We start from the raw sequence: 25,857 nt of genomic DNA on the forward strand, positions 1-25,857 counted from the left end.
TTATTGTAATTTGTGGCAATTTATTCCAATTAGAACACAGCTTCACTATTAAGAATAGATACAGAGGAAGACTGATACACATCTAATTCCAAAAGTGTCTTCCATGTTTGATCTAATTTGCATAAAAAATTGGAACTAAAACATTTTGTTTTTATGAAGTTTTCCTTTGATTTTTAATATTTCTGATAATTACCCCATCCGAGCTAGACAAAAGGCAAGCAGGAAACAGCAGCTGCCTAGTGACACCACTCATGGATACTTCATTCATTATTACTATACATAAGTCTACCTCAAGCAGAATAGCTAGAAATTTGGAAATGTTTATATTTGCAAAGAGAAAATATTAGTAAGACCTTTTCACTGTGCCTCTGCCAGTTTCACATCACCCTGCTCCCACCCCACCCCACCCCCTGCCAAATAACTGCTCTTTCAGAGAAGAAAGGTCCCTTCTGTCTTTAGGAAGAGCTCAGTTGTTACTGGTACAAAGATATTTTCAAGTTTCATAGGTGTCCTGGCTTTGAGATGCAATCTAAAGGAAATGAATTCACAGAAATTTCTATATGTAGTTAAAGTAATTATCTATATAACTTCTTACCAAACTGGAGCTCATAGAACAACACGACATTTATATTAAAATTTCAGAGAGCAATTCTATGAAATAAGAGTTCTTTGAATATGGCTTAAAAATAGCAGTCACCTCTACTTGTGCTGCCAAATGTACTCTCTCCTTGTCTTTTCGCTCCATGCACCGCTTCACTTCCTCTAACTCAGCCGCCATTGCACTGAAGTTCAGCTGCACTCTCAAATCTGACATCTGCTTCTCCAGATTCTCTTTTTCCCGCTCAACCCCTTAAAAGAGAAAACAAAAATCTTTATTGTTGTTCATTATTCACAGAAGAATGCACTTTCAAAGGGTATGCTTTAAAAGTCAACCTAGCATAATCTACTTATTAATGGTCACTGTCACTAAACACACTTTTCAGAATTTGTCAGTCTATTGTTTCACGTCTCATATAGATTTCTATTATATATTATATCATATCATATCATACCATACCATATCATATTATATTATGAGAGAGAGAGGTGTCATCCAATATCATCCCATTTTGATACTAAACTTAAAAGTGATATCTGATTTCTAGTACAATTTATTTCAGGAAAATTCTACACATTTTTTTTTACTTTTTCTTACATCTCTATATAACCTCCAAACTATAAAGCAAAAATACTGGAAGAATTTTTAACTAAGCTACTCCATCTAACTGAAGTTCACACAACAAAATGCTTTTCTTGCAACGTAAATAAATAATGCTGCTAACTCTCTTACTGTAAATGACTACTAACTTGCTAATTCTGGAGACTACTACCTACAATTGTATCACTGAATACTAACTTTGTATTAATTTTTAATTCAACATGAAATTCTTGGCATATGATGAACAGGGCACTGTAATACTACCTTTTTCAAAGATAAATACACAAAAACCCCTTTCTCAATAAGCTTGCATTCCAAGAAGAGAAAGAAGACATATAAATAAAGTAGTTCTATGAATTTAAGATTCCAAAAGTTAGAACCTATACTATCAATTTAAAACTATTCTTCTTCTAGCAGTTTTCTTTGCAGAAAAGGAAAGGAGGAAGGTAATGCTAGCAAATCCAATCTGTTCATAAGACACATTCCAACTTTAGAAATAGTACAGTGTTCAAAACTATACATTTTGGGGAGTTCCCGTTGTGGCTCAGTGGTAATGAATCCAACTAGCATCCATGAGGATGCGGGTTCGATCCCTCTCCTTGCTTAGCAGGTTAAGTATCTGGTGTCGCCGTGAGCTGTGGTGTAGGCACAGCTAGGATCCTACGTTGCTGTGGCTGTGGAGTAGGCTGGCAGCTGCAGCTCCAATTTGATCCCTAGCCTGGGAACTTCAATGTGACCCTGAAAAGCAAAAAACAAAAACAAAAACACTGCACTTTTGGATGAAAGATACATAGGCATTTAAATAGCATCACAGCACTAACAGATACTATATAGATATTTCTCTATATCTGTACAAATTCTGTATTATAAATGGTTATTATACAAAAATAGTCCAAAGGATAAAATGACTATCTTCACTAGAAACTGAAGCAGGAAGAATTGGTTACTAAGTTAGTTTTAAAGGATATAGAATTTCACAAAGCAAAGGAGATAAAGTTAGGGTGATATTTTAGGGAAAGGAAACAGCATAAAGCACAGAGGAACAATATTGGACTTCATATTCAGGTAACTACACACACAGTAGTTCTACATAGCTACTATATAAAGAGGGAGGGAAGCAGGAGAGTCAGCAGGGAGTTGATGCATTGCCAGGGAGCTTCAAAATTATCCCACAGACCAGGAGTTAGCATTTTCTACAAAGGGTCAGATAGTAAATATTTCAGCTGTATGGTCTCTGTCACAACTACCCATCTCTGTAATTGTATCGCAAAAGTGACCTAGATGGTACATGAATGAATGGGAACAGCTATATTCCAATAAAGTTTTTTCACAAAAACAGGAAGCAGTCTGGATTTGGGCCATGGCTGTACTTTGCCCACCCCTGCTAGGTCTCCAACCTAAATATATGAATATTTTGTATATATAAATAAATGCTTCTATTCACTTGGTAAATATACATATTAATTCACTTATAAATATATTTATTTTATAAATTTATGTGTGTTATGTGTATATACATACCTCTACAGTACATATCTATAGATATAGACATGTTTCATGACATATAGAACATATAGAACATTACTGTATACACATGCATATTTGAACCAACATTTATATGAATATATTACATAAAACATGGACATAATACATATGAATATGTGTCTAAATACATGAATTTATAAAACATGTATATATAATTTAGTGTGGAGACATATTTTGATATGTTTCATGATACAGATACATACAAAGTATTAGTATGTATATATATATATATATATATATATATACATACATACAATGCATAAATAATGAAACACCAAAATTACACTATTTAAAAGATAAAGTACAAAATATAAATAGTGTTACAAACACTCTCTTCCCACTCCGAGAATTATCTCATATACTCCATTTTAAAGAACTCAGAGATGGGTCAGCACAGGATAGCAGTTAAGAGTTCATGTTTGAGTAGATAAAAGATTTGGTCTGCTACTTCACAAATGTGACCTTAAGCAAGGAACTCAATCTCTCTGTTCTACAGTCTTTTTTTAAAAATCGTTAAAATGGAAATGAGAATAGTATCCTTCTCGTAGAAGAGCTGTACAAACTAAAGGAGACAGTGTAAAATGAGTAGCACAATGCCCTGTAAGAACTCAATAAATTATAATGAGAGGTTTTAATCAAGAGAGTAACGTGAAGGGTTTGTGTCTTAGAAGGGTCCATTTAGTAGCAGTAGAGAAGACAGATTACAGACTGACTAGAATAAGACAAGTCAAGGGGGTAATACAAATGACATGAAGCATGTCTTAACTGGGCTAGGGGGAATAAGAAAGAAGCAACTTCAAAAGATATCAGGAACTACAAATAGGATACAGAGACTAACTAGATGGAGAGGACAAGGTATAGGTTTGGATGTTTCTTTGTATTTCAGGCTTATCTGAACAAAGTGATACAATCAATTAAGACAGGAAATAAAAACAGGTTTTGAGGAAAGGATAAATTCAGTTGCAAATCTGCTGACTGAGCATTGTGAACATAGAGAGATACCCAATGAACAACTCCATCTGAGGGCTGACGGAAAACAAGACAAAAGAACCAGAAAAAAGTGGGAACAAGAAAGTCAGTAGTAGACAAGTTCCAAGGAAGAGGAAACAAAAGAAGAGTCAAGTAAGATAAGTAATGGAAAGATTCCTTTGAATTTAACTGAGGAGACCACTAAAATCATTCAGTTTTAGCAGAGGTGGAAATCATTTTGCAATGGGTGGAGGAACAAAGAGCAGCCAGAGTGTGACAAGTGCAATTTCTTACATAGAATTTTTTAAAATAATACAAGTATGCTACAAAGATGAAGGATGAAAATTGTTAAAAAGTGAAGGAGTCCATTGTCACAATGACAAGAGAACTTTCAGACTTTTTAAAAACCTGGTAAACAATTAAGAAAAGTGAGATTCTTCTAGTCCAAAAAGACACCAAAAATAACTAGATTGTATGAGGCAACAAAACATAAAAAAATATACCATCGAGTCATTTTCCAAACAAAATGAGAGTTCCTATGTGCGTCTTTATGAATATTTGATGAATAATATAATACCTTATGATTTTACATTTAAAAATAAATTTTAAATATTTGATCTCAAAAATATGTTTAAATTATATAACATCACATGAAACTCAAGTGAACTTAATGGCAAATACATTAGCATAGTAGGTTAAAATCTGCCATCCAGTGAAGATTTTCTGGCAATGTGGAAATTCTAACTTAGGCAATATATGTGGGGGATATAGGGGAATTTATAACATCAAATGCTTATGACAGTTTCTACAATAATTTAGGCATTTGAGTAAAAGCCTTAATTTTGAAATGATTTATAGCAGGACAATCTGAAATAGTCTATTCGAAACCATTATAATTTTTTTCTTTTCTTGGCTTTTTAGGGCTCCACTCGAGGCATATGGAAGTTCCCAGGCTAGGAGTCGAATCATAGCTACAGTTGCTGGCCTACAGCAACACGGGATCCGAGCTGCATCTGGCAACCTTCACCACAGCTCACAGCAATGCCAGATCCTTGACCCACTGAGCAAGGACAGGAATCAAACTTGCATCCTCATGGGTACTAGTCAGATTCCTTTCTACTGCACCACAAAGGGAACTCCTTATTATAAAATTTTAATATCTCTATTTCTGTTAAACACAAACTTTCAAAAAGAAGTACATCAACAGTAATTAAATTCTACAACCTAAGTCAACACCTCCACTGAAAAGGCATTCTTACAGTTGTCAAACACAGTCTTCCTAATCCACATAAGAAAAAGCCAGTAATATGGTTCATGACCACTTCTACAACGTGATTAATTTTTGTAGTCAAGCTTCAGGTAACAAAAAAGAATCAATTTTAATTGTTTGTATATATTGAAAATTAGGCAAGAGGAGTTCTTTTGTGATCAGCAGGTAAAGGATCCGGCATTGTCACTGCAGCAGCTTGTTTCACTGCTATGGCACAGGTTCAATCCCTGGCCCAGGGACTTCTGCATGCCACAGGTGCAGCCAAAAGAGAAAAGTGGAGGAAACAAAAGAAATAAAAGAAGGAACATGAGATATGAAAGTAAAAGGCATAGGGATATTTCCAATTTAAGTACAAGTATACACACGTGTGTGTGTGTGTGTGTGTGTGTGTGTGTGTGTGTGTGTGTGTGTGTGTATGTGTGTGTGTGTGTGTGTTTGTGTGATGCAACAATCACACTCTTTGGTATTTAACCAAAGGATGAAAACATATCTACACAAAAATCTAAACACAGATTTTTAGCTTACAGCATCTTTATTCATAATTACCAAAACTTGGAAGCAAACAAAACGGACCTCAGTAGGTGAATGGCTAAATAAACTACGGTACATATAAACAATGAAATATTATGCAGTGTTTCTTAAAAAAAAGTTACCAAGCCATGAAAAGACATGAAAGAAAAAAACCTTAAAGGCATATTATTAAGTGAAAGAAGTCAATTTGAAATGACTACATACTGTATGATTTCAACTATATTAGATTCTGGAAAAGATAAAACTATGGAAACAATAAAAAGATCAGTGTTTGTAAGAGGTTAAGGGAAGAGAGGGCTTAACCCTTCTAAATAGTGAAACACAGAGAATTTTTAGGGCAGTGAAACTCTTCTATGATATATGCCATTATATACTTGTCCAATTATTACAGAACATATAACAACCAAGAGTGAACCCTAATGTAAAAGAGGACTGTGGATGATAATGATGTGTCAGTGTAGGCTCACCAGTTATAACAAATGCACCATTCTGGTGAGATTATAGTGTGGGAAAGCTGTGTGTATGTGGCGGCAGGGGTACATGGGAAAACTCCATACCCTTTGCTCAATATTGCTGGAAACTTAAAATGTAAAAGTCTGTTTTTAAAAAATTAGATGTTAACTCTTATTACAATTAATTTGGAAAACCTTATAATAGATCAAAAAATAGATAGGATGAAAAGAATATAACATAAGAAATGCAATTCTGAAAATGGGATTTAAGAAAGATCAAAAAAAAAAAAAAAACCCACACATTTACAAATTAGAATTATACCTCTCCTAATCCTCCAGTCATCTCCTTGTTTATCCTGATGGTTTGACTGTTGCTTGGAAATCTGAGGTACCTGATGTTGTAAATCCTTTTGATCGCCTTCTAATTTCATAAGTTGTGTACGGAGTTCTTCTACCTAAATACATAGAGTCAAAAATGAAGCTTTTATCAGTTTTAAAAGCAGGGAAAGAATAAATGAACTTACAAATTATTACAAATTATTTTCCTAGGGGAAAAAATTTTTACTTCCAACGGGCTATTGTAAGCACAAGTTGAAGCCAAGTTAATCTCCTTGTTATGCCAAGCACAGTGGAACAGTCTCTTGCTCCATTTCTTTATTCCTCCCATTCCTTCCACAAACAAGGAATGTTTTTTCCCCTTCTCTGTGTCCACCGTGACAAAGAATTTGACCACATTTTTTCTAAATCCCTTATTTTGACCTCAGTCCACTCTGCTATGATTAACCCAAACCATCTCCAAGTATTATATGTTTTTATATCTTTCACTTATTTTCTTTCATGAGAACACAGTCTACTGGTAAAGTCAAGTGAAATGACCACAGTTTAGCATCTTTTGATATAAAAGTACTGCTCAAAATAAATAAGCAATAAATGCTGAGAATAAGTTGTAAACTCCAAGGTTAGGTACCATTTTATTCACCTTTGTATATCTGCAGACTAGTGGGCATGTCCCCAATGACTGTTAAAACAAGTTATCAGTGGCAGAGAGACTCAGTCCCAATGACAACCTGAATACATTAATCTCTTATTTCAAAAGACAAGATTATAAATTGTAACAAAGTTAAAAAAAAATCAGAAGGAAATAAATATAAATGTAAACTTCCAACAAAGAAATGCTAAACCCTGCCAACACTAATTCCATGGGACCACTGGCTGCAGAACAAAGCCATTACACATCTGTAAAGGTTTTGTAAAAAGGGTATTATGGTGTATTTTCAGGACTAATTGTCAAAATGTAACACGCCTTCAGAACATCTGCGATGCCTGACATCTGTGCCTATCTAGCACATTATGTAGTGAGTTATGTAACCCATACCTCAAAACAAAGAACAATGTAATTGCAATTTATATTAAACACAAGCAGAAAGGCAGTTAGAAACTCACGTACCCTTATCCAATATGTGTAAGATAGCTATTTCAAATTATTGTATTTTAAATATCAGAAGCACCAAACTCCTATTATGGGCTAATGGGCTGCAAAATGTTATGCTTTAAAATTAAGCCTTATCTCTGGTTAAAAAGAAGCAAGTAACATCTTGAAAACGTGAATACAAGACAATGATGCATTCAAAGTAACTTGAACCTGCAAAGGTCTGTTTTATCTATTTTACTTCCTCCTTCTTTCTCCAATGCCTTCTTGAATAATACAATTATGCTCCTGGGAAAATTTTATCTTACACATCCAGTCTCACTTTTACACCGGTTATGCTAAGAGAGATAATTCCTAAATTGGAACAGCAATCAGAAGATACACTGTTACAGTGGGAACTAAGGCTAGTATTTTGTACTAGCTTTCTCTGAATCTTCCTGAAAGGATTTCATTTTTGCTTATGTGTTTTAACACATATTCCTTAAGAAAAAAATTTACTATCTCTCAATTTTTTCCCCTTTCACAAAGCCATATAATAGGGAAAGAGACTTAATCCTGATTTAATTTAAAAGCAGATTATCATAGCTTGCATAGACTTACCTGATGCAAAAGTATTTCTCTGCTGCCTTCTGACTGATTCAATAACCTTCGAGATAGCTCCAATTCCTGCTCAAGCTAGAGTTTCAACAAAGGATAAGGAAAAATGTCCAATGGGGCAGAAAATAACTAAATTACTATGGGCACAGTTTAAAAGGAGCAAAGTGGTAAGTTTTCAGATTTTTTTACAGCTAAAATAAAAGGATAAGTATCTTGCTATAAACATGTATCAATGCTCCCATTAAAATAATGGTAATTAAATAACAAAAAGTGAAGGAGACAAGACCACAGGAAGTCTGAGTTCCAGTCAGTTTCATCTCAATTATTAACCTGCTTAAATCTCTTTTCCTTAGGTCTCCTGTCATCTCTAAAAATAAGGATTTTATATTTGAAAATTTCTGAGATCCTCTCAGTTCTAAATCATTATAATGTAAATTCTAAAGCATTTTTTTCTTTAAATTACTATATATAGTATTGTATGAACTAAATTAGAATAAAAATTTCAGACTCAATGACTACAGGCATAGTTCATCCAACTGATGATTTTTTTTTATTCTTAATATCCTATACTCCTGGAGTTACCACTGTAGCTCAGTGGTAAAGAACCCAACTAGTATCCCTGTGAAAGTGGGTTCGATCCCTGGCCATGCTCAGTGGGTTAAGGATCCCATGGCCCTGCCATGAGCTGTGGTATAGGGTGAACACACAGCTCAGATCCTGCACTGCTGTGCCTGTGGTGTAGGCTGGCAGCTACAGCTCCAATTCCACCCCTAGCCTGGGAACTTCCATGTGCCTCAGGTGCGACCTTAACAAAAAGAAAGAAAAAAAAATCCTATACTACTACCAAAAGTCATTATATTCCTAAAATTTTCAAATATCTCAGTTCAGAATAAGATATTTATAATTTCCCTATTAATACTGCCATCAGATAAATATCCACAGAAAATGTGCCAGTTAGGTGACTATATACCCTACGAAGCCTGAATGTGCCAAGCTGACTTTAAGTTGAAAACTACAACATGAAGTGAAGGGGAGCAGTTGAGACTTGCTAGTATCCCAAAATATGCCTCTTTGGTATAAGTACTATTCTGAGCTGATGGCAATCAAAACCCAGGAGACTCAGGAAAAGCTTTTTACCTTTCCCTTAAATGCATAAAAAAATTTTAAAAGGGAGTCTATACCAGGAAGGTAGCTATTACCAAAGATAACTTTCTATATCTGAAAGACCATCTGCATGGCAAGGCAAACATTTATTTACCAAACAACATGCTCTTCTCATTTTCCTGTGAACTGTCTTCCTCGCTTTTCATGTCCCAGGCCCCAATTCCTTTCCTTAGCTAAACCCTTTTTGGGTTCCTATAAGGGCGACTGTTAAGCTTTCAATTGCCTGGTTGCCTTTGAGTCTCATATTTTTATGGAGCTCCCACATATACAAAAGCAAATTTGTTTTTCTCCTGTTAATCTGTTTTATGTCAATTTAATTATTAGATCAGGCAAAGAACCTAGAAGAGTAGAGGGAAAATTATTTTTCCTCCCCAAGATGGGACACAACTTTGTTGAAAATCCAGAGCTTCTATATGCTGGACTTGTTTGCACTTTGTAACAGTAAGGTTGTTTTGTGAAATCACAATTTATACTAAGATGTTATTAAGTGCTTCAATTTGTAATAGCTATCCTAAATCATCTTTTCATTTGAACAAACTACTATCAATCTGTATATTAGTCCTTCAAAAATTGTACATGTGGTAGGTGTGGCTAGTAAGAAGTAGCACAAGGGATACTGTAGTGATGGATCTGTATTTTGAAACTGTGGCAGTGATAAGACTGAGAGCCATGAGATAAAATTGAATACAAGTACACACACACACATACACAAACACAAACTGAATACACAAGTGAATGTACATAAAGCTGGTGGAAATCTGCTTAAGATCTGTACATTGTAACAGGATCAATTTCCTGGTTTTGATTTTGGATGGCAATTATAGAAAACATTATCATCGATAATAACTGGGTCGGGGCACAAGATGCATTTTGTTTTGCAATACCTTATGAATCTATTATTATTTCAAAATAATTGTTAATCAGCTATATAGTTTTTTTAAAACCATACATGCAGCTCAGAAATATCACATATTTTAAAAAGTACAGTTGACAACATAGGTTTGAACTGCACAAGCCCACTCATACACAGATTTTTCAATAGTAAATTATAGTACTATAGGATCCCAAGGTTGTAGAATTCACAAATGGGTAACTGTGGCTAGGGAAAAACTGTAAATATGGAGGGCCAACTACATGTTTTGTGGGTTTTTTGTTGGGTTTTCTTTTTGCATTTTAGGGGGTGCACTTCTGGCATACAGAAGTTTCCAGGCTAGGGGTTGAATCAGAGCTACAGCTGCCGGCCTTTGCCACAGCCACAGCAACATGGGATCTGAGCTGCATCTGCGACCTACACCACAGCTCACGGCAACACCAGTTCCTTAACTGAGAACGCGAGACCAGGGATCAAACCTCCTCATGAATCCTAGTTGGGTTCGTTAACCACTGAGCCACGAAGGAAATTCCCCAACTATATGTTTTACTCAGATTTTTTATTACAGAGAGAGGGTCAGGGCTCCTAAACCCCCAATACTGAAGAGTCAATTGTAAAATATATGGTTTTAAAATCTATTAATGGTCATGATCTCTGGGTAATACTAGCAAGTCTCAACTTCCAAAGGGAAAACTTGATGACCTGACATACCTTATCACCATGAAGGCAGCATGGACACATCATTTAACTACATAGGTTGGTAAAATAAAATAAAGGAGGTGATGGGAGACAGAAAAGGTGATATGAAGTAAAGAACATTACATCAGAGGCAAATATTCATGTTATCATTCACCACCTTGGGCTCATCCTTAAATTTACTCATTCACAAATGGAGAAGAGTTGTTTGCCCTCTGAATTACTTTCTAGCTATAAAGTGCTAGACTCCATAGATTCACAGATATGAACATATATGAAAGGTCCTTAATATTTAATGAGAATAGAGGACTCTTCATAACTAGGCTGCTAACTATTCCTATCTTCTATAATGGAAATGAATATATCCAAAATGCCCAGCTTTTAAACAACAAGTCTTTAAATGTTCTCCAGCAAGAAATAGTCATGTTTAATTTGCCTCTAGAAAAGGAGAGTGGCCAGAAGACAAGGTAGCAAATGAATTGTGAATCTCTCCAAGAACAAGTAGCAGAGGATGACAGAGCCTTCAAGTGACTCCAACTCAAAGCACAAAGGCTTCACTGCATTCTAACATATGACCTCAGGGACGCATTTTAAGGCACTCAATGAATATCACTGGCCCCAAACAGCATGGCTCCTTGAAAGATAATTTTCAAAATCTTACTTTACTCTTCTCAGTTTCAGTCTGTCTTAGCTTATTTTTCATTACTTCCTCATTCTCATCAGCTTTAGCTTCTTGTTTCTTCAATGCCTTAAAAGAGGTGGGAAAATAAGTATTATTCCAAAATACATACAAAACTGAAAGACATTACCAGGATTTACTTTTTTAAAAAAAGGCTGAGGAAGATGATCATGAGTTGTACGAAATAGTCACAGGAATTACAACCAGCTCATTCGCTAAAGTCCTAAGATCGTTTATTGGGGATTCAAATATAGACAACTTCCCAATCTACCTAATCAAGTTCCACTAAATTCCACTCTTACCCATCTTTGGGAATTGTGTAACACATGTAGACAGGTTTGACAGCTAACAGTTTTCTTAGGAACAAATTTCACTGCCTATCTAAATAACAATATTTAAAATTTACATTATCTGCTCAACTATTTCAACACAATACTAAAAACTAGTTCATGAGTTTTTCAAACTCTGAAAAAATATCTCATTGAGATAGAAACATGCTTGTCACATCTTTTTTTTTTTTTTTTTTTTTTTGTCTTTTTGCCTTTTCTTGGGCCACTCCCACAGTATATGGAGGTTCCCAGGCTAGGGGTCAAATCGGAGCTGCAGCCGCCGGCCTACGCCAGAGCCACAGCAACGTGGGATAGGAGTCTTGTCTGCAACCTACACCACAGCTCATGGCAAAGGCAGATCCTTAATCCACTGAGCAAGGCCAGGGATCGAACCCGCAACCTCATGGTTCCTAGTCAGATCCGTTAACCACTGAGCCACGACAGGAACTCCACATCTTTAATACATATGTGATATTTTATCACAACATATAACTAGCTCTTCAAACCATACTTAACGCAGAGCAAAAAAAGTATTCTTTTCTAAATTTTTGTCTTCAATAAAATGAAAAAAAAAGAACTTAAAGGAAATACAAATTTCAAAAGTTAACCACAAATGTGTTTGTTTTGGTTTGTTTCTATGTTAAAATTAAACTTAAGGAAAAAAATATACTAAGAGCAATCTTTCATAACATCTAAAAGACATTCCATTTGTTCAAAAAATTTTTTGACAATTTTAGCATTTAGACTTTAAAAGGTGTATGTGTAGAGGCCATCCAAATTGAGAAAAGCCAAATTTCCAGAAGGCTTTTCCAACAAGATCTATGACAGTCAATAGAAAAACTATTTTTAGTCAAAAAGCAAAACATGCTAAAACTGTTTTAATGTAAGTATAATCAGTCACATTCTAATTTCAGAAACTCATGTATCCAACAATTATCTCCAAACTGCATTTACTATGTGCCCAGCACTGTGCTATAGGCTACTAATATATGGATATATATTAATAACCTCAGCCCCATAGACATGAGATTACAACTCCTGCCTCATGGATACTACTCTCACTAATAAACAATTAAGTAAAAAGCAGAGAGACAGCATCAACATAAATAATAATTTTGGTTTGAGTATACATAATATAATAATAATAATGACACTTTTATAGTGATTACTGTGAAACTATAGTAAACTATATTATATAGTAAACTATATACTATATTATAAAATAATGTCCGGGTATTCTTCTTCTTATATATATTAAATAAATACATTACATATATTGAATATATACATTTAATCTCTATAATAATTCCATAAGTTATTATTAAGCCCATTTTATTGAGATGGAAGCTGGCTTATAAGGAGTTGAATAATTTGTCCAAGGTCATGCACCTAGTTCATGACAAAGAGAGGACATAGACTCAGGATGTCTGCCTCTTAACCAATGAATGGCACTGCCTCCCCATGATGAAATAATAATATCAGGCTTGTAGGGTAGATATGAAGAATAAATAATTTGATACTTCTAAAGCATTAAAATGTACAATAAAAAACAACCATTATGATCACTAAATTGTTAACAACTGATAAAGTATTACAAATCATAATGCCTTTCAGGTAGTTATCAAATGATTTTGATGTTTGATATTTCCTCTTCATTGTAGAGTAAATGGAATTTGTAGCAATCTTAAATTTTGTATGTATAATTTATTCAATTTTACCTGGTGGAATGTGTTTATAAATTTTTCCTGAACAAAATTATCCTAGAAAAGTGAAAATTACTGCTGGCATCTTTATTCTTCCCATGTCTTCTCAGTCTGGTTAGACTGAGACACCTGAAGTGGGGGTGGGGAGAAGGAAAGGAGAAATAAAAATAAAATAAAATAAAAACCAGCCTGGGCTTTTCCATAGAGGGGAGGTTATGAGGAAGACTTCTTCAGGCAGCTGATATTCATCAAACTATAAATAGTCAGGCTCCCCTTCTGGATTCAAACTCTTGAGCAGAAGCCACTCCAAATGAGTTTGCAATGAAGGCTCACCCAAGCCAGGTGACACCACTTGAGGCCATAAACAACTTCAAATAAGACAGGCTTGTCCCAAATATAAGAGCCATTCACTTCCAAAGTCAAACTCAAAATCTAACTCAGAAGACTCTGAAACCTTCAACCAGCAGTTGCTAAGACACTTCCAATGTGATTTTGCGCATCTCTTCATGTTCCGGATTGTTTCCACCACTGTCCTCTGCTTACTGAGGTAAGAGAAACAGAAGGACTCACCCATGAAGCCTTTAAAATTTGATTTAACTTCACGCTGCAACTCGGAGTTTAACTTACTTAAGAATTTAAACCCCAAATATTCTCCAGCGAAGAAAATTTTCCATTTTACTAACTGGAATTAATCCATTTCTGTCTCTTTCTCATGAGTGCCAAACCTTATATTTTAAAAATCCTATTCATTTTACAACAACAACAACAACAAAAAGAAAGATATATTAACATTTCCCGAGTATTTACATATTTTATATTTTAGCATTATAAATGTTTAATTCATTTATATGCTTATTTTTACTTTCTTAGACATTCAAAATAATCCTTGTTTATCCAGAGGCTTACATTTCCAAAGAGTAATACAAAAGCTTTGGTGTCACTATGTTGTAAACTTCAAAAGGCCAAGGGCATCATCTTGTCATAGTCACATTTTATTTGTAACACAGTACTTGGCACAATTTAGGTGGTAAACATATGTTATTGAAAGATGAATAAATATCCCTTTATAATCTCTGAATAATGGAGTTACTGTTGTAGCTCAGCGGGTTAAGAACCCGACTAGTATCCATGAGGATGCAGGTTTGATCCCTGGCCTCGCTCAGTGGGGTAAGGATCCAGCATTGCTGCCAGCTTTGATGTAGGCTCCAGTGTTGCTGTGGCTATGGCATAAGCTGGCAGCTGCAGTTTTGATTCAACCCCTAGCCTGGGAACTTTCATAGCAGCAGGTGCAGCCCTAAAAAAAAAAAAAAAAAAAAGGAAAAAAGAAAAAAATATATAATCTCTGAAAAACAACTTCACTTTGCAACTGGCCAACTCTGTTCATCACATACATGAAAGTGTTCCCAATTTCTCCCATCTTTCTTAACCACATTTTCTCAAGCGCCAAGCTGTTTCTCTTTCCAGAAAAACAACAATTATTGGTATAGTGATGCTAGAAAATAAACATTTATTTGGGAATTTAGGTCAGAGAGTTAACAGCCCTTTCCTGTTTTCACAAGTTATCATTTTAGTCTTTTCTCTAGAAAAACATCCTTTGAATGGGTTTAAGAGGTTTTTTCTGAAAAATTTAGATTTACAGAACAGTTGTAAAGATAGATCAGATACCTTTCACCTAGCTTTCCCTAAAATTGACATCTTACATAACCACAGTAGTTTTATCAAAACTAAGATATTAACACTGTTACAAAATCATTAAACTACAGACTTTATTCAATTATCAAATATTCTTTTTTGTTCTAAGACTCAGTATAGGATACCGCACAGCAGCTTGTCTATGTTCTCTAATCTGGAAAAGTTTCTCAATCTTTCCTTTTTTTTACTGTCTCAACATTTTTGAAGAGATACTTCAGGTATCTTCAATTTAGGTATTTTGTAGAATGTCCCTCAATATTGGTTTCTCTGATGACTTCTTATGATTAGACAAGGCTCATAAATTTGGGAGCAGAATACCACAGAGGTAAGTGCCCTTCTCAGTGCAACACACTGTAGGTACATGATATCAGCATGACTCAGGTCTAGTGATGTTATCCTTAATCACATGATTAAAGTTGGGTGGCATCTGCCGAATCTCCCTGCCATAAAGTCAGTATTCTTTCCTTTCCAGGCTATTTGTTAGAAACAAGTCATTAAATCTAGCCCACACTCAAAGGGAGAAGAATTAAGCTCCTCCACCTCCTAAAAGGAGAATATCAAAGAATATGTGGAAATATGGTAAAACCACTAAAGTAATGAGAAAATATTTTGGTACTTAGAGGCTATGAAACTATCCTTAAAGTTTCACCCACAAATTTTAGCTCAAAATCAACCAACTATATAGCATTATCAGTCCTTTTTTGGCCTATGAATTTTTCTGCATCAAACTACCGGTGGATGGAGCACACTCATCAAGTTTCCACCAATCCTAATTCTCCTGGGCTACTCCACTAACCAGGAATTCTCCTGATCCCTGTTCCCTGGAATCTTATTCAGCCTCATTGTTTGGTTTCTTTGCAGCTCCTAGACCTTCCCCACAGGCCTCCTGACCTTCTTCTCTGAATTAAGCAGAGCAATTTGCCTCTATTTCAATTCTGTTTTGAATACCTTTACTAATTACCATGCCCAACACCCCTACTTTTGCTACCCTATAACAAAAAGATCTATCAGTTATCAGGATCCATTCCCCTTAAAGGAGGGTTGGGAAATAATTATTTTCATTCTGATACTAAGAGATATTTAATCTTTATTTCTTATAATTAGTGTAAATATTAGTAATTTTACTTGATGTGAAAATAAAAAACCAATAAACTGAACATTAACCATACTGTATTTTCTAGTACATGTTTTTACCCTATAAAACATAATTCTCCTGAAATTCAACTATTTTTAATTTGAATTTCCATATGAACTAGTTGAAAAAAAAAAAGAACATCTAATTCTCTTGAATGTCTAAGAATATGCAGTAAAATTTCTTCTCTTCCTTAATTTCTACCTTCAACATCTGGCCAGTTATTTATAATGTCACTTTTACAAAATAATATATTTTTCTATTGTAGCTCTACCTAGTGCTCAAAATGTTATTTAATACCCCCCTTTTTTTTTCAATTTCTCCTTTTATTCTAAAATTACTTAGGCAATGAGAACCTAAATTCTATTTTTTTCAGTGGAGGAGCAAAATTGAGTTACTGAGGAACAATCCAAAGCAAATTACCATATCATTTTGAAATGTCATTCATTTTAAACATTATTTCCGCTTCCTATACAACATAAGCCATTAAACAAGTAAATACACAAGCAATATTCTAGCCCAGAACATTGAATCTATTTTCTACATTATTTAGTTTGAAATGAAAGACAAGAAAATCTAACTTTTAAGACCTAGTAAATATATATTAATGTGCTTTAAATTTCAAAAACACAGGTAACAGTCAATGGGAGATTGCTTTAAAATTAAATCAAAACTACAAGTCATTTCCTTAAACATTAAGAACAAACTTTAACTTATTTACTATCTTTTTTATTTTTTTTTGTAGTTTGTAAGGCTGCACTGAATTTCTTCTCCATTTGACTAAGATCAAGCAACTTAGAATTACATTAAAACTGACCCAGTAAAAGCAGTTATAAAAAGAAAAAAAAAAAAAAACATGCCAATGAATTTCTATTACTGTGTTATTTTGCCCTTTAAAGCTTGTTTTTTCTTACAAGCAGTTTAACTATAAAGTTATCATGTGCCCTGCTCCTGGATTCAGACTGTCTTTTACATGTTTAGGATCACAGCAACAACAGTAAGCCTTAATAAAGGGTCCCTGGGGCACATTTAAATCTTTAATAACAAGTTTTCTTCTTTTCCTTAAGTGTGCTTATTTCCATTAAAAAGACTAACATATTGAGTATTATACTACTGCAGTTCTTTAAAGGTAGATGATTCTGAATTCTCACAGTCACATATTTAAAAAAAAAAAAAAATGCAGGCTTTCCTTTGAAAGAGTAGGGGAAAGGAGAAAAACAAAATGTTTGTAGACATCTCATCTGACCATAAAAACTCCCACAACTCTGACAATAGGCATGTTTATCACGAGGCTCTAAAAAAATAACACACTCAAAAATGTAGAACAAATAGGGAATTAAAGGCCCTTTGTCTTTTTTAAATGGACCAGCAAGCTTGGGTAAGAATGATGGAGTTGGAATGAAATAAAGGTCACATGTTAACTCCCACACAGGCCACTGAAATTTCCACCAAAAAAAAAAAAAAAATTATGAACATAAGCTATCGTGTCTCATCCCAATCACTCAGCAGTGCTACAACTGCATGCTTTTGGTCACAAGGGCAAGACCATGTAGATGATTCACTGGTAAACCAACAGGACTATAGAAAAACAAGTCTGTGCTCATATCGAACAATACGTCTGTAATATTCCATTAAAAGTACAAACTTTTAAGTCTGATTTTTTTCCCCAGGAACCATAAAGGATGAAGAGATCATGTTATTGAGAATTGTAAAGATATCTGCTCTTTATATATACATATTTTTTAAAGGCTTGATACATCATAATCATCCACAGTCTATGGTTTACATTAGAGCTCACTCTTGCTGATGTATATTCAGTGGCTTTGAACAAATGTAAAATGACACGTTCCCATTATTAAAGTATCACTCAGGGTATTTTCATGTCCTAAAAATCTTGTGCTCCACCTAGTCATCTTTCCCCTCGCTACCGCAATTCCAGGTAACAACCAATTCTTCACCAATCTCCATATTTTTTTCCCCAGAATGTCATGTAGTTGGAATCATACAGTATATAATCTTTTCAAATTAGCTTCTTTCACTTAGTAAAATGTCTTTCAGTTTCATCTTTTCATGACTTCATAAGTCATCTTTTTTTATAATTAAATTTTTCATGTAGACACAAAATAAAAATTACCAATATTTTAAGCTTCACAATATAATGATCCAAATTAGACCACATGAGCCATAAATTATAGTTATATTTATGTATTAAAAAATTAAATAGTTTTAAAGACATAATTTTTTTGCCCTGTAAATCACATTTGTTGCTCTTTTTAAAACATTTGACATCCAACGTTTTGCTGTCCTTTTTCTAAATTAATTTTTTTACTAAAGTATAACTCATTTACAATCTTGTGCCAATTTCTGCTGCACAGCAAAGTGACTCAGTTATACACATATGTACATTCTTTTTTATATTCTTTTCTATCATCGTTATCCCAGGAGATTGGATATAACTCTCTATGCTATACAGTAGGACGTTGTTTATCCATTCTAAATGTAATAGTTCGCATTTACTAACCCCAAGCCCCCAGTTCATTCCACTCCCTCTCTCTTCTCCCTTGGCAAACCACAAGTCTGTTCTCTAAGACGTTGTATTTCAAATTAAGAAAAAACATTACTCAATATGTGTAAAACACTATAATGGGAACCTGATTTAACTAGAGTTTTTTTCAAAAAAATGAAGATCTGGTGTCTATTTCCAAAGCTCTCTTTTGGAAACCTAAATCAGCTCTAAAATCATCAAACATTGACAGAAAAATATATATTATGAAATGAAATGTATATGTATAATACAGCATGATTTCATTGCTCATAACTACTACTATCATTTCAATTAACACAGATTTTATTCTGTCAAGTTCTGCGAATTTCTAAATTTTGTTTTTTCCTAAATCGTTAGAGATTCCTCCCACAAGAAAACTAGCTAAAGTCATGGAAAATTTTAGCCTTTAAATTCATCCAGTTGGGGATTATCTGTGCCAACAAAAACCAAAACAAAAAAAAAAAAAATTAAGTTACTTTTCAAGGCAGAAAACAATACATTCATATTCTAAATCCCTGAACCAATATCTAACTCAAAAGTAGCTAAGTGGATATTAAATTGGCCCCAGGAGTTCCCGTCATGGCGCAGTGGTTAACGAATCCGACTAGGAACCATGAGGTTGCAGGTTCGATCCCTGGCCTTGCTCATCGGGTTAAAGATCCAGTGTTGCTGTAAGCCATGGTGTAGGTTGCAGACACGGCTCAGATCCCGCTTTGATGTGGCTCTGGCGTAGGCCAGTGGCTATAGCTCTGATTAGACCCCTAGCCTGGGAACCTCCATATGCCACAGGAGCGGCCCTAGAAAAGGCAAAAAGACAATAAATAAATAAATAGATAAGCTCCCAAAAACTACTTTTTAGCAATAACGAAGGAACAAAAATTCTGTACCAACACCTACAATTCGAAAACAGCTTAATAAGTGAAAGTAGGTCAGGGTGATAGAAGTCCAAAGAGAATCCAATATTCTTCCTTACCATTATAAAACCATACAGATTTGAGGGATATCAAAGGGAGACTCTAAAAACTTGCTGACAATTGAATTACACTTATGTTCCAGATGGAAGTAGTAAACACAAAGTGAGTGGAGTCACAAGATGATAACATTCCTGTTTTTCAAAGGGCAAAGTAATATAAAGTATCAGGTAGTTAAGTAAGATTTATCAGTAGGTAAGTACATTGGTATTACCTCGGATGGTAACTGTAATCCTAAATAATGTTCTTTAAAGACACCTGAGGTTTTGAAACCTAAAACTCAATACTTTTCTTTGAGAATGGCCTAGGTATCTTTCCTTCTCTTTTTTCCCCTTCTTATGATAAGGTGTTTATTATTTCAGAAGTCCAAAGAATGAGTTTTTATAGGAATTATTGTGATAGGATAGATGAGTACATATTACTGACCTGTTCACCTAAACAAATAAATAAACTTAAGGGTTCTACTATGTCCATACTTATGGAGTCTGTAAGGGGTTAGGGCACCCTGTGCTAATGAAGCCAACCAAGGTCATAGGTTCAATCACCATGAGAGCCAATTCCCTTTGCTCTCTTCCATGACCACAGTCTACTCTAAATCTGAGCCAAAGGCCACATGGAAGACTAAGTAGGCCAGAGACCATGGATGAATCAGCAAAAATCCACTACCATGACTATAAAAATAACTCAAAAGTAAAACCCCTATTGACTAGTGTCAGGATTTCATTCTTCAAATGTTATTAAATTTGTCAATCGGCAAAGCAAAACCTTAATTACTGCCCACAAAGTTGGTATGCTGAAAAGACATATAAGTCCTTTGACTTCTTTAATTCAAAAGCAACAATGCTAATGAGTATTATTCCCCTAAATGCCATTGTTTTTACTGGAATGGACTTTATTTTTATGCAATCTTTTACTTAATAAAAATCTTGCAAGTAAAGTTAAATGTGAGTCCAACAAGTGCACTTTCCAGGATTTCCTTCAAAATCAAAAAGCAAACGCTCTTAGTGGAGGGTCTGCTTTTATCCAAGTAGTTTCCTCTCAAAAAAGAGACTCATAGCTTTAGTAGAAATCCCAGAGCAATATGATAGTACTTCATTTGACCTTGTAAACGCAAAACCATGGAATTTGAACTGTTGACAAATAGAAGAACACAGATAATAATGGAAATTTAATTTATAATTTCTCATATTTTCTATGTATTTAAGCAGAATGTCCTGTAAATTTACAACATCTTTCATTGTTCAGAGTTAGAGGATATTATTTTATGCCTTTGGGTTTTTTTTTCTTTTTTGTTTTTTTACTGTTTTCTAATCAAAATAAAACAGTACCAAATCTATGAATAAGCCTATCTGTACCTGAGTCATCTTTGTTTGCACAATATGACTGTGTACTCAGTAGTTGCCCAATAAATATTAATTGATAAAGATGGAAAAGGGCTTTATAAACAGATGGTCTGAAAATGTAGATGGAAACATTCCACTCTTCAAGAAAAGCATAAAGTAGAAATTAAACAAGTCCTGCACTCAGAAAGTCTCAGTCTATTGTCAGGCAGCTGTTCAGTCAATAAGAGCACAAAAATTTTTCATCATCATCATAGCATTAACAGCATTAAATGTCTATCTGCATATGGTCCCTACACAAAGGGACTCACACAGATTCATGCTAGCCTTATTTGTTAAAATTTAGAATGACAATATTAGTGAGAAAAAATAAGCACACATAGCAAAACAAATGTGATTAAAAAACACTTTGAGATCTGGTCATATGTACTATCAACATAAAATATATGTCAGACTTAAATGCAATGCACAGAAGCAATATGAGTATTTATTCATAATGTAAACCTAAACTATTTCCAAATAGAATTTGAGGCACTTTACATGAACACCTATGCATATATTTAAAGAATAGGTGAAATAATGAGTCAGAGACAACAATGTCCATAAAAGAATTAGTAGTGACTCTTCAAGAACCTAGAGAGTAAAACAATCAGGGAAAAAAAAAGAGAGAGAGAGAAACAAAAAACTGCATGAGGACTAACTTCAGTGAGGTTAGGACCAAGGAAACTACAAGTGAAGTGACCAACCCTGAAAAACATACATTATCCAAAAACACTTGATTAATAAAAAAAAATGTAAGTTCGTATACATGGGAGAATTTTGGAGAAAAAGAGATGAAATGAGGTTAGGACCAAGGAAACTACAAGTGAAGTGACCAACCCTGAAAAACATACATTATCCAAAAACACTTGATTAATAAAAAAACATAAGTTTGTATACATGGGAGAATTTTGGAGAAAAATAGTTGAAATGAGGAGATGAAAGAGGGTAGAAAGTACATTACAAGCATGTAATAACTAATGGCCTTAGGTAATACTTTTTAATAAAGTACATGCCTAAGAAGATATGACATGTGTTAATTATATAGAAATGAGATTATATGAATTGCAGGACAACTGACATCCACACATCACCTCATAGAACTGCACCCTTCAAAGGAATCCAAAGGCCCTAACCAGCATGTGAACAGTTGACATGTTACCTCTTCTCTGAAGTGAAATACACCTCTAAACTTTTAACTTTTGTCTTATTAATACCAAATAGTAGGCCTCTTAAAACTGCTACCAAAATGGAAGATTCTTTAATCCAGCCAGCTATACATAAATAAGAGTGTGGGTGGGCATGGTAGGCAAGGAAGGAAATCAAGAAAAAGGCTAAGAAGACTAAAGAACATGATATGTCTAGGACCTGCACGTCTCAAGATGCACCAAATATTGTTCAACCAGCTTTGGAAAACAAATCCTGTTAACAGCCAATCTCCCTTTTCCATCTATTTCTTTGCTTTCAGCATGTTGGCATTAACAGTTTTTTCATTACCTTACCAAAAAAAAAAAAAAAAAAAAGTGTTTAAAAAAGAAAAAAAAAGTGAAGAAAAAGAAATAAGTAATCCACAGTTAACAAACATAAAAGAGGGAAGAAAATAATTCCAATGGCATAAAATGAGAAGACAGAGCAATGTTGTCAATCAAGACTATAACATGTCCAAATTTAAATAACTATTGCAGTCACAGACTGGGAAAGTGCTTATTATGTAGCAATAAGCAATGGGGTTAGAATCATATTCATAAAAGAATTGCCTAAAATTATTTGAAAATGCACAATCTCAGTAAAAATGCCATCTCTTTCATCTAAATTTTCCCAAAGGGCCAAGAAGGGGTAACTGTTTCCTCTTTGGGCTACTCTGGAGCCTATGCAAAAATAAAATAACACATTTATTGAATGACAGTGATTAACATTTCCATTTTCTCAACTAAAGCAGGAGCCCTAAAGAACAATATAGCATTTTAAGTATCTTTAAATCCCCAGTCCCCAGAACAACACTTAGCACAGAGCAGGAAATCGACGGTATTGGCCAAGTGAATATTTTACTATGTATAGTTCTGACTACATAGCATGTAATAGTCATTCATTCATTCATTCACTCATTCCAGGCCACTGTTCTACACCAGACATTGCTCTATGTGTTGGAGAGACAGCAATGAGCAAATAGACTAATTACCTCCCTTCTTGAAGACTACATTCTGCTCAGTGGGGGAGAGATGGCATACAGATGACAAGTAAAGAAAAGTGTTATATAGAAAAAAATACAGCAGTGTAAGGAGCTCTGGAGTGGAAAAGGGGTGTATTATCTAGGATAGTTACTAAGGCCTTTGTGAGGAGGAATTCTGAATGAGATGAGGCATAAACAAAGCAACTGTTTTCCAAGTTGAAAATCCCTGGCTCTGGGAATGGACAGTGTAAATATCCAGAAGCAGGAGGGTGCCTGGCATGTCCATGGAAAAGCAAGGCCAATGTAGTTGGCCAAAAGTAGGCAAATGGAAGAATGATAGAAAATCAGGGTAAGAGGGCAGGCAGAGAACATATCAGAGGGGCCTTATAGGCTGGGGAGTTTAAATTCCTTTCTGAATAGGTTAAAGAAACCACTGAACGATTTTAAAGAAAGATTATCTGATTCTATGGGGAAAAGACTGTAAGATGGCAAGAATGGAAGCAAGGAGGCAAGGAGGCTACTGCACTAGCCCAAGTGAGAGATAATAATCACAAGATGATAAATGAGAGGAGAAGCCACAGAGGGGGTGAATTGTTATCAATTCAGAAAATATTTTCAAGACAGAGCTGACAATTTCATGATGAACTGGATGTGAAGAATGAGAGGAATATTAAAAGTAAGTATATGAAAGAAACAAAACTTTATTAATATAAAATTAAAGGTATTTTACTATCAAGATGAGTAGCCATCTTTTTACAAAGAAATAAATCATATGCTCTACATATTGTGATGAACTTCACAAAGATGTTAAGATTTAGCATCTTCTGTACAAGTTCACAGGTCAGGAGGGGAATAGCAAATGGAGCTCCAGAGACCAAATGTGGCCTGCATCACAGCGTCATTAATCTGATCCCCATCCAAGACTGACAATGGCAAGCAGTGCTTCAGGATCTCAGACAATAAACACAAAACTGCAAAACTTTCTTATTGCCATGTGAGGCCCATTAAGCAACTACATAATAAGGCTACAGCTACAAACACTATACTAACTTGACCATAATATGGACAAAGATATGTTAGAAACACCTAAGCAGTTTCTCATTTTTTGAGCAATAAATAAAACCACAGCTTCAGTATTTAAAAAAGAAGAACAGGAGTTCCCATCATGGCTCAGTGGTTGACGAACGCAACTAGTATCCATGAGGACGTGGTTTGATCCCTGGCCTTGCTCAGTGGGTTAAGGATCCGGTATTGCTGTGAGCTGTGGCGTAGGCCGCAAACGTGGCTCAGATCCCGCGTTGCTGTGGCTGTGGTGCAAGCCAGCAGCTACAGCTCCGATTCGACCAGTAGCCTGGGAACCTTCATATGCCATGGGTGTGGCCCTAAAAAGACAAAAAATAAATTAAAAAAGAAAAAAACAAAAGGATCCAGGGTACTGAATAGAAATATAAATTAACTAGAAATTCAAGAAGTTATAATAGAGATTTCCTATCAACTAAAGAAAAACAAGCAAACAAACAAGACTAGCCAAAGGAAGAAAAGCATTAGGACATCAGTGAAAAATGAACGTAACTGGCTTGGATGAACAACAGAGTTAAAAGGCAGCGATTATGAAGGAGAAAAAGTGATAATTAAGAGAAACAGTCTGAGATCTATATAACACAAAAGTTTAGAGAACATGTCTTTGGGATACTTCTATACAGCTTAGAAATATGAAATTTGGAAAAGGGCATAAGAATATATGATTCTAGTGAAATAAACTCTCATTTCAAATTATAGTTGCAAACTGTTTTTCTATACATAAAAAGATTTCTCCTCAGAGGGAGGGAGAAGAAGAAAGGAACTGTCACCCTGAATAGGAAGCATGGAAGAAACTCTAACAATAAGGCATAGAAATGACAGATTTATTGCTAAATATAATAGATGTCTTAATATGTAATACTCAACGTCATATTTTATTTTTCAACAGTGGAAAGCAACATTGTTTTTAAGTTTTCAAACAGCAATCAATAAATAATTAGATTTTTCCAGTCACAATGTTTGTGCCAAGTGTATTTTCAGAAGCCCTAAGAGAAGAGGTATGTGTATATACTATAACCATTTTTCAACAAAGTTTAGCAACTTTAACAGACAATGCCTGCAGGGTCACAATTGATGATTCAATACTGACGACTAGTGGTCAAAAACGTGTAGTACTTTCATAATAATTATTTATCTTATGATTTTTATCATCTAACTTTGAAACAGTTAATGCAAATTATGTGAAAAACCTTAAAAAAAACTTGCCCTAAAAACATTTTGAAAATTACAATAGAAAAAACTGTACCTGCAAAGCCTCTTAAAAACTCTTTTCCATCCGTTATTTGCAAGGTCCCCAAACCCAAGTGAATCAGCACTGCTGTTGACCCATAATGGGAACAAGTACATAAAATGCCAGTTTATTCACATCCTCATTGATACATTAACGTTTCAAAAATCCATAATTAATATTTCAAGAGATCTTAGCTTTAGATTTCATGTATCTGAGCATTTCTA

General features: G+C 34.6%; 1 protein-coding gene across 14 annotated transcripts in view; it reads right to left on the reverse strand.

Annotated features, from left to right (window-relative positions):
* The window catches only part of CEP128 (centrosomal protein 128), a 414,346-nt gene that overhangs the window by 307,431 nt on the left and 81,058 nt on the right, over positions 1-25,857 (reverse strand). For 13 of the 14 annotated variants that reach the window (XM_021099567.1, XM_021099565.1, XM_021099563.1 and 10 more), the window contains 4 exons: positions 11,384-11,470; positions 7,995-8,069; positions 6,288-6,420; positions 698-849 (listed from right to left, as the gene is read on the reverse strand). In XM_021099567.1, coding sequence (XP_020955226.1) covers positions 698-849; positions 6,288-6,420; positions 7,995-8,069; positions 11,384-11,470 — 447 coding nt within the window. The remainder of the gene's footprint in view (positions 1-697; positions 850-6,287; positions 6,421-7,994; positions 8,070-11,383; positions 11,471-25,857) is intronic. The other variant, XM_021099569.1, reaches the window with a different exon arrangement.

The sequence above is a fragment of the Sus scrofa genome, chromosome 7 (assembly GCF_000003025.6).
Source record: "Sus scrofa isolate TJ Tabasco breed Duroc chromosome 7, Sscrofa11.1, whole genome shotgun sequence".
In the NCBI taxonomy this organism is placed as follows: domain Eukaryota; kingdom Metazoa; phylum Chordata; class Mammalia; order Artiodactyla; family Suidae; genus Sus; species Sus scrofa.